The following is a 10,000-nucleotide window of genomic DNA, read 5'->3' as shown; positions in this document are numbered from 1 at the left end:
TCACCACCGGTACACGCTACATGCTACATGCTACACGCACATCAGCCTCACCACCGGTACACGCTACTTGCTACACACTACATGCTACAAGCTACACTCACAGCAGCCTCACCCCCAGTACACGCTACATGCTACATGCTACATGCTACATGCTTCATGCTACATGATACATGATACAAGCTACACTCACATCAGCCTCACCACCGGTACACGCTACATGCTACATGCTACACGCACATCAGCCTCACCACCGGTACACGCTACAACGCTACATGCTACACGCTACATGCTACATGCTACATGCTACACGCACAACATCCTCACCACCAGTACACGCTACACTCACTACGAGTGCTTCTTCTTTTTTTTTACTTCATCAAAGTGCATGTAAAAAGCATCTAAACACTGGAATGTTATCAAAATGTTTTAAACAGCAAAGGTTCAACTCAAATTAATTGTCAACTTAAACCGTAGGAAAGTTCAAACTCTGATGATAATGTCTGTTTTTACAGTTTCTTAAAGTTGCAATCATATATGTATTCAAACCCTTTATGGCCCCCTAACACCCCATAACTGGTGATCCATTCAAGGACCGTCGGAAAGTTCAAACTCTGACGATAATGTCTTTTTCTCAGAAAAAAATATATATTTTGGGCGTTTTTTATAAAGAAAACATACCTTTCTAAGCTGCCGGCGGGTTCAGAGGGAGTCAGTATTTGAGAGACAGCTTTCAGGAATCAGAGTGGTTCAAGTGTCTTCTTGTGCTGCAGGAACTCAGAGTTTCTACCTGGAACACACGGACGACATCCTGTCTCTGACGGCCAACCAGCACCCCAAGTACAAAAACGTCATCGCCACCGGACAGATCGGTAACTCAGCGTCTGTGTGTGTGTGTGTGTGTGTGTGTGTGTGTGTGTGTGTGTGTGTGTGTGTGTGCATGTCGGTGTGTGTTTACTAACTCGTCTGAGCTTCTCTCCTGCTTCATGTTGGACCTGCTTGCTTTACTTTTATCAGCAACAATCACCCGTTTATATTCTCTCTACTGTCACTTTAACAACTCACCTCAAGTTTTATCTGTTTTTTGTTTTGTTTTGTTTCTGTATGTGTGTGTGTGTGTGTGTGTGTGTGTGTGTGTGTGTGTGTGTGTTTTGGCTGGCCTCATTTGTCACCATCGCTCTCACAACCCCTCAGGTGACGTCAGTGAACTTCCAGGTAAAATAAACAAACAAACAAACAAACAAACAACCCGCTCCCCGCCGCTCCCACCATCACACACACCCTGAGACCCAGCACCACTTATTATTTTAAATAAAAAATATTATTTTTATTTTTTTCTGTCATCCAAACATGTTTAGGATGAAATGTATTATTATGATATAATATTTTTGAATTTATTAAATTCATTATGAAAATTGCGAATTCTTTAAAATACAAATAAAACTTTAAAAATCATCTGATCATCTTAATGTATCTTTTAAAAAATCCACACATATATATATATATATATATATATATATATATATATACACACACACACACACGTGGACAAAATTGTTGGTACCCCTCGGTTAATAAAAGAAAAACTCACAATGGTCACAGAAATAACTTGATTCTGACAAAAGTAATAATAAATAAAAATTCTATGAAAATTAACCAATGAAAGTCAGACATTGCTTTTGAACCATGCTTCAACAGAATTATTTTAAAAAAATAAACTCATGAAACAGGCTTGGACAAAAATGATGGTACCCTTAACTTAATATTTTGTTGCACAATCTTTTGAGGCAATCACTGCAATCAAATGATCCCTGTAACTGTCAATGAGACTTCTGCACCTCTCGGCAGGTATTTTGGCCCACTCCTCATGAGCAAACTGCTCCAGTTGTCTCAGGTTTGAAGGGTGCCTTCTCCAGACGCCATGTTTCAGCTCCTTCCAAAGATGCTCAGTAGGATTTAGGTCGGGGCTCATAGAAGGCCACTTTAGAATGGTCCAATGTTTTCCTTTCTTAGCCATTCTTGGGTGGGCTGTGTTTTGGGTCATTACCCTGTTACTAGACCCATGACCTGTGACTGAGACCAAGCTTTCTGACACTGGCCAGCACATTTCTCTCTAGAATCCTTGATTGTCTTGAGATTTCATTGTACCCTGTACAGATTCAAGACATCCTATGCCAGATGCAGCAAAGCAGCCCCAGAACATAACAGAGCCTCCACTATGTTTCACAGTAGGGACAGTGTTCTTTTCTTAACATGCTTCATCTTTTCGTCTGTGAACATAGAGCTGAAACGGCAAAAAATGCCGTTTTTGTCTCATCTTTCCATAGAACATTCTCCCAGAAGCTTTGTGGCTTGTCAACAAATTCCAGCCTGGCTTTTTATGATTTGTTTTCAACAGTGGTGTCCTCCATGGTCGTCTCCCATCAAGTCCACTTCGGCTCAAACAACGACGGTGCGATCTGACACTGATGTTCCTTGAGCTTGAAGTTCACCTTTAATCCCTTTAGAAGTTTTTCTGGGCTCTTTTGTTACCATTCATATTATCCGTCTCTTTGATTTGTCATCAATTTTCCTCCTGCGGCCACGTCCAGGGAGGTTGGCTACAGTCCCATGGATCTTAAATTTCTGAATATTATGTGCAACTGTAGTCAAATGAACACCAAGCTGCTTGGAGATGGTCTTATAGCCTTTACCTTTAACATGCTTGTCTATATATTTTTTAATCTCCTGAGACAACACTTTCCTTGGCTTCCTCTGGTCCATGTTGAGTGGTACACACCATGTCACCAAACAGCACAGTGACTACCTGTAGCCCTATTTATAGGCCCACTGACTGATTACAATATTGTAGAGACGTCTGATGCTAATAAGTGGACACACCTTGATTTAACATGTCCCTTTGGTCACATTATTTTCAGTCTTTTCTAGGGGTGCCATCATTTTTGTCCAAGCCTGTTTCATGAGTTTATTTTTTTAAATAATTCTGTTGAACCGCGGTTCAAAATCAATGTCTGACTTTCATTGGTTAATTTTCATCGAATTTTTATTTATTATTACTATTGTCAGATTCAAGTTATTTCTGTGACCATTGTGGGTTTTTCTTTAATTAACCAAGGGGTACCAACAATTTTGTCCATGTGTGTATATTTGTTTATTTTTATTTTATTTTTTAATTTTGTGTGAGTGATATGAGTCCCATAAAAAAATAATAAATCTGCAAAATAACAAGGAAATAAATGTAGTAATATGAAGAGTAATAAACAAAAATAAATAAATGCAGACATAGAAAATGACAAAAATATAAATTGAAAATAATTTAATAATTTATTTTTTTATTTTTTCACATTTATTTGTTAGTTTAATTAAAAGTTACTTTTAATGTAAAATTATTCATTTTTATTCATTTTATTATTTTTTATGTTATTTATTTATTTATTTATTGTTGTCCCTTTATTTTTCCCCTTTCCTATATTTAATATGCAATAAATTAATAAATATATTATTTTTAAATGTCATAAATATATTTTTAAAATATATATGTAAAATAAATATGTACAGAAAATGAACAAATAATTGTTAACTTAAAAAAGGTCATAGTTATTATTTCGTGTATTTCCATTTATTGTATTACTTTTATCTTCACAATATTTTCACTATTTTTTTTTTTTTTACTTCTCTTTATATTTACAAATTTTCTATAATTTACTGATTTATTCCTCTTATTAATTTTTAAATGTATTTCTTTATTTTTATTTTGCAGGGTTATTCTTTTTATACCTCTCCTGTGACTCCATAGATTTATTTCTTTATTTTGGTTATATGAAATATATTCACACTGATATATATATTTCAGCAGAAAGAGTAATTTATATATAAATAATGAGATATGTTCTGGTTCTCAGGGAGTTTGTTGGCTGCATCGATCCTCCAACTGCTGTTTCTGTCACGTCATCAAATTATATTTAATATTATTTTAACATTTTACTGAAATATTTTAACCAACACGAGTCCTGATCAACACCTCCTCTCCTCTCTCTCCTCCTCTTTCTCCTCTCCTCCTCCACCACCTGCTTTCCTCCGTTCTTCTCCTCTTTTTTCTCTCTCTCCTCCTTCTCTCTCTCCTCCTCTCCTCTTCCTCCCCTCTCCTCCTCTCCTCTTCTCCCCCCCTCCTCCTCCTCCCCCTCCTCTCTCTCTCTCCTCCTCTCCTCTTCCCCCCCTCTCCTCCTCTCCTCTTCCTCTCCCCCCTCCTCCTCCTCCCCCTCCTCTCCTCCTCCTCCTCTTCTCTTTCTCCTCCTCTCCTCCTCCTCCTCCTCTTCTCTCTCTCCTCCTCTCCTCCTCCTCCCCCCCTCCTCCTCCTCCTCTCCTCCTCCCCCTCCTCCCCCCCACTCTCTCCTCCTCCTCCTCTTCCTCCCTCTCCTCCCCCCCCACTCTGTCCCCCCTCCTTGTCTCTCTCTCTCTGTCTCGCCTCCTGTTACTCCCTCTCTCTCCTCCTCCTCCTCTCTCTCTCTCCTCCTCTCCTCTTCCTCTCCCCCCTCCTCCTCCCCCCTCCTCTTCTCTTTCTCCTCTTCTCTTTCTCCTCCTCTCCTCCTCTCCTCTTCCTCTCCCTCCTCCTCCTCCTCCCCCTCCTCCTCCTCCTCCCCCTCCTCTCCTCCTCCTCCTCTTCTCTTTCTCCTCCTCTCCTCCTCCTCCTCTTCTCTCTCTCCTCCTCCTCCTCCTCCCCCCCCTCCTCCTCCTCCTCTCCTCCTCCTCCTCCTCCCCCCCACTCTCTCCTCCTCTCCTCCTCCTCCTCCTCCCCCCCCCCTCACTCTGTCCCCCCTCCTCTCTCTCTCTCTCTCTCTCGCCTCCTGTTACTCCCTCTCTCTCTTCTCTCCTCCTCCTCTTCTCCTCCTCCTCCTCCTCTCCCCCTCCTCCTCCTCTTCTCTCTCTCCTCCTCCTCTCCTCCTCCTCCTCCTCACTCTCCCCCCCCCTCACTCTGTCCCCCCTCCTTCTCTCTCTCTCTCTCTGTCTCGCCTCCTGTTACTCCCTCTCTCTCTTCTCTCCTCTTCTCCTCCTCCTCCTCTTCTCCTCCTCCTCCTCCTCTCCTCCCCCCCCACTCTTTCCTCCTCTTCTCTCTCTCCTCCTCCTCCTCCCTCTCCTCCCCCCCTCACTCTGTCCCCCCCTCCTTCTCTCTCTCTCTCTGTCTCGACTCCTGTTACTCCCTCTCTCTCCTCTCTCCTCCTCCTCCTCTTCTCTTTCTCCTCCTCTCCTCCTCCCCCCCCCCTCCTCCTCCTCCTCCTCCTGCAGGCACCACTCCCTCCATCCATGTGTGGGACGCTATGAGTAAGCAGACCCTGTCCATCCTGCGCTGTCCTCACACTCGAGGAGTCGGCTACGTGAACTTCAGCGCCACGGGGAAGCTGCTGCTGTCGGTGGGGGTGGAGCCTGAACACACCATCACCGTGTGGCGCTGGCAGGAAGGTCGGACCATCAATATTAACTTCACTAATAATTATTATTATAATAAACTTTATTTATAGAGCAGCTTTCATGCACAGAATGTAGCCACAAATGCTTTTCAACCAGTAAACAAAGAGTGTAACAACAAAGCCTTGTCAACAACATCAACTCTTTATTAAAATTAAACTCCAAATTTGCAGCAAAAGTCTGAAACTACGGTGTCCCTGAGAGTTCACAGCGCTGCAACTGAAGAAAACACATCAAATACACAAAACACAACAAACTGAGAAAACATCTTCATCAATCTGACAACAAGAGCAGCATTTAGAAAACAAAGACCACAACACGACAGAAGTGTTTCCAGAGGACACTTAAAAGTGACGCACACGTCTGGACACGCTTCATATTATCACGTTAGTTCAACATAATGATATTTTCATGTTATAACGATCCTAGCTAGCTAACGTTAGTGGCCAATCGATAGCATGCTAACGTTAGTGGCCGATCGATAGCATGCTAACGTTAGCGGCTGATCGATAGCATGCTAACGTTAGTGGCCGATCGATAGCATGCTGACGTTAGCGGCTGATCGATAGCATGCTAACGTTAGCGGCTGATCGATAGCATGCTAACGTTAGTGGCCGATCGATAGCATGCTGACGTTTGCGGCTGATTGATAGCATGCTAACGTTAGCGGCTGATTGATAGCATGCTAACGTTAGTGGCCGATCGATAGCATGCTGACGTTAGCGGCTGACGTTAGCGGCTGATCGATAGCATGCTGACGTTAGCGGCTGATCGATAGCATGCTAACGTTAGCGGCCGATCGATAGCATGCTAACGTTAGCGGCCGATCGATACCCTGCTAACGTTAGCGGCCAATCATAGCGTGCTAACGTTAGCAATGTAACAAAACGTGCCCTCCCAGTTAAACTGTACAAACTTTTTTGTAATACTAAAGTTAGCGGCTGATCATATCGTGCTAACGTTAGCGGGCTAGCAAGACCAAGACCAACTCAGTGCCGTTGAGAGAGACCAACTACTTTGATTTTTTTAACTGCAATGTGATTGCTACGGGCTAGCGGGCTAACGCTATATATCATGAAGATATCATTATCATGACATAATGTGATTATCTTGAAATAACTTGATATTATCACAAGCGTGTCCAGACGTGTGCGTCACTTTTAGGTGTCCTCTGGAAACACTTGTGTTGTGTTGTGGTCTTTGTTTTCTAAATGCTGCTCTTGTTGTCACATTGATGAAGATGTTTTCTCAGTTTGTTGTGTTTTCTTCAGTTGCAGCGCTGTGAACTCTCAGGGACACCGTACGAATGTCTACAGGACATAAAAACTGAAAAAAGTGTGAAATAATTAAACCAAATATGTCCGTCTCTCCTGCAAGACGTGATTTTATTATTTTATAATTCACTTTGATAATTACTGTCTCCTCTTTCCTCTCCAGTAACAGTGTCTTTATTTCTGTCAGCCTGAGGGGAAATATCATCTAATAATAGTAATAATAACATGTAATAATAGTAATAATAACATGTAATAATATTAATAATATAATGAATAATAGTAATAATAACATGTAATAATAATAATAATAATAATATAATGAATAATAGTAATAACATCATGTAATAATAGTAATAATAACATGTAATAATAATAATAATAACATGTAATAATAGTAATAATATCATGTAATAATAGTAATAATAACATGTAATAATAATAATAATAATAATATAATGAATAAGAGTAATAATAACATGTAATAATAATAATAATATAATGAATAATAGTAATAATATCATGTAGTAATAATAATAATATAATGAATAATAGTAATAATATCATGTAATAATGTAATAATAACATGTAATAATAATAATAATAATATAATGAATAATAGTAATAATAACATGTAATAATAATAATAATATAATGAATAATAGTAATAATAACATGTAATAATAATAATAATATAATGAATAATAGTAATAATATCATGTAATAATAATAATAATATAATGAATAATAGTAATAATATCATGTAATAATGTAATAATAACATGTAATAATAATAATAATAATATAATGAATAATAGTAATAATAACATGTAATAATAATAATAATATAATGAATAATAGTAATAATAACATGTAATAATATTAATAATATAATGAATAATAGTAATAATAACATGTAATAATAAAAATAATAATAATATAATGAATAATAGTAATAACATCATGTAATAATAGTAATAATAACATGTAATAATAATAATAATAACATGTAATAATAGTAATAATATCATGTAATAATAGTAATAATAACATGTAATAATAGTAATAATATCATGTAGTAATAGTAATAATATCATGTAGTCATAATAATAATAACATGTAATAATAGTAATAATATCATGTAATAATAGTAATAATAACATGTAATAATAGTAATAATATCATGTAATAATAGTAATAATAACATGTAGTAATAATAATAATAATAATATAATGAATAATAGTAATAATAACATGTAATAATAATAATAATATAATGAATAATAGTAATAATATCATGTAATAATAGTAATAATAACATGTAATAATAGTAATAATATCATGTAATAATAATAATAATAACATGTAATAATAATAATAATATAATGAATAATAGTAATAATATCATGTAGTAATAATATCATGTAACGCTGTAATAACTGTGATTCACATTTAAAGAAGAATAAAAAGATAACTGCGGTGTCTCCTGCAGGATCCAAAGTGTGCAGCAAGGCGGGACACCCCGACCGGATCTTCGTGGTGGAGTTCCGTCCCGACTCGGACTCTCAGTTCGTGTCGGTGGGAATCAAACACGTGAAGTTCTGGACGCTGGCGGGCGGCGCTCTGATGCACAAGAAGGGCGTGGTGGGGACGCTGGAGGACGCACGCATGCAGACCATGCTGTCGGTCGCCTTCGGGGCCGTGAGTCACTGCAGCACATCAATCACTGATAATAATCAATAGATAAATATAATCATAATCATAACAATCATAATAATCATAAATAATCATATTAAATAATAATATGACAACAAAACACTGAAAAAGACTCATAACTTCTCAGATAATTAGACAAACACACAATAATACACACACACACACACACACACACATTAATACACATACACACACACACACATTAGTACAGACACACACACACACACACACACACACATTAGTACAGACACACACACACACACACACACACACATTAGTACACACACACACATACACAGACACACAAAGAAAGACACACACACATACATTAGTACACACACATAGACACACACACAGAAAAACACACTCTCACACACACACACACACACACACAAACTGACACACATACATTAGTAAACACACACACACACACACACACACACACACACACATTAACACACACACAGACACGACACACAGAGAGAGACACACACACATACATTAGTACACACACACATTAACCCCCCCCCCCTCTGGTCCCGGTGTGTACCGTCTGTGTGTCCCTGCAGAATAACTTGACGTTCACGGGAGCGATTAACGGGGACGTGTACGTGTGGCGGGACCACTACCTGCTGAGGGTGGTGGCGAAGGCCCACACGGGGCCCGTCTTCACCATGTACACCACGCTGAGGGACGGCCTCATCGTCACCGGCGGCAAGGAGCGCCCGTGAGTCACACGCCGCCATGTCACACGCCGCCATGTCACAGGCCGCCATGTCACAGGGCATCAAGGGTTAAATATATATATGCCTGTTACTCTCTGTAGCTCTTTTTATTAAAATTATGTAATTAACCTGAGAAAATAATACCAAAAATCCAGTTAAATAACTGTAAAAACAGGCGTTATCGTCAGAGTTTGAAATTTCCGACGGTCCTTGAACACATCATCAGTTATAAAAAGTGTCCGTTACTTGTGTTAAATGTTGATATTAGTGTCAGAATCTCTTTATTCTCCATGTGTCATTTAAAATAAACCAGATCCTGTTAAAAACATTAAATTCGGCTCAGAGACACTGAACTTATTATGTCATTATGTTATGAGAATATGTGGAGAAAACTTTTGTCAACTTTTGTCTTTTTTTGTCATTTTGTATCTTTTTTTAGGTAATTTTGTGTCTTTTTTATTTCATTTTACATTTAGGTCACTTTGCATCTTTTTTTGTCATTTTGTGTCCTTTCGACAAATATTTACTGAAAATCTGTTTACACAGAGCAGAGAGGAGAGGACAGGAGAGACTGGAAACAGGACAATACTTCAATATCTACAATATTCGTAGCAAAATCTACGTCTTTTTTTTTTTTTTTTTTTAATTTTGTGCCTGTTTTTGGTAATTTTACAGGGTTTTTTTAATAACTTTGTGTCTTTTTTTCTCCGATATTTTTGTCTTTTTTTTTTTTACAATATTCGTTACACTTTTGGGCACTTATACGTTTTTATATATAAAGTCAAATTGTTTTTATAAAATCTTTTTTAAAATGATTTTAATGATGTC

The 10,000-nt window shown here is 38.2% G+C and overlaps 1 protein-coding gene across 1 annotated transcript in view; it reads left to right on the top strand.

The window, feature by feature from the left end:
- Positions 1-10,000, top strand: part of LOC131993935 (echinoderm microtubule-associated protein-like 6) — an 87,790-nt gene that overhangs the window by 77,014 nt on the left and 776 nt on the right. The window contains exons 33-37 of the mRNA XM_059360014.1: positions 771-869; positions 1,192-1,212; positions 5,281-5,454; positions 8,224-8,432; positions 9,017-9,174. Coding sequence (XP_059215997.1) covers positions 771-869; positions 1,192-1,212; positions 5,281-5,454; positions 8,224-8,432; positions 9,017-9,174 — 661 coding nt within the window. The remainder of the gene's footprint in view (positions 1-770; positions 870-1,191; positions 1,213-5,280; positions 5,455-8,223; positions 8,433-9,016; positions 9,175-10,000) is intronic.

The sequence above is a fragment of the Centropristis striata genome, chromosome 20 (genome assembly GCF_030273125.1).
Source record: "Centropristis striata isolate RG_2023a ecotype Rhode Island chromosome 20, C.striata_1.0, whole genome shotgun sequence".
Classification (NCBI taxonomy): Eukaryota; Metazoa; Chordata; class Actinopteri; order Perciformes; family Serranidae; genus Centropristis; species Centropristis striata.
The sequence above is the reverse complement of the archived record's forward strand: the minus strand, read 5'-3'. Positions and strand labels throughout refer to the sequence as shown.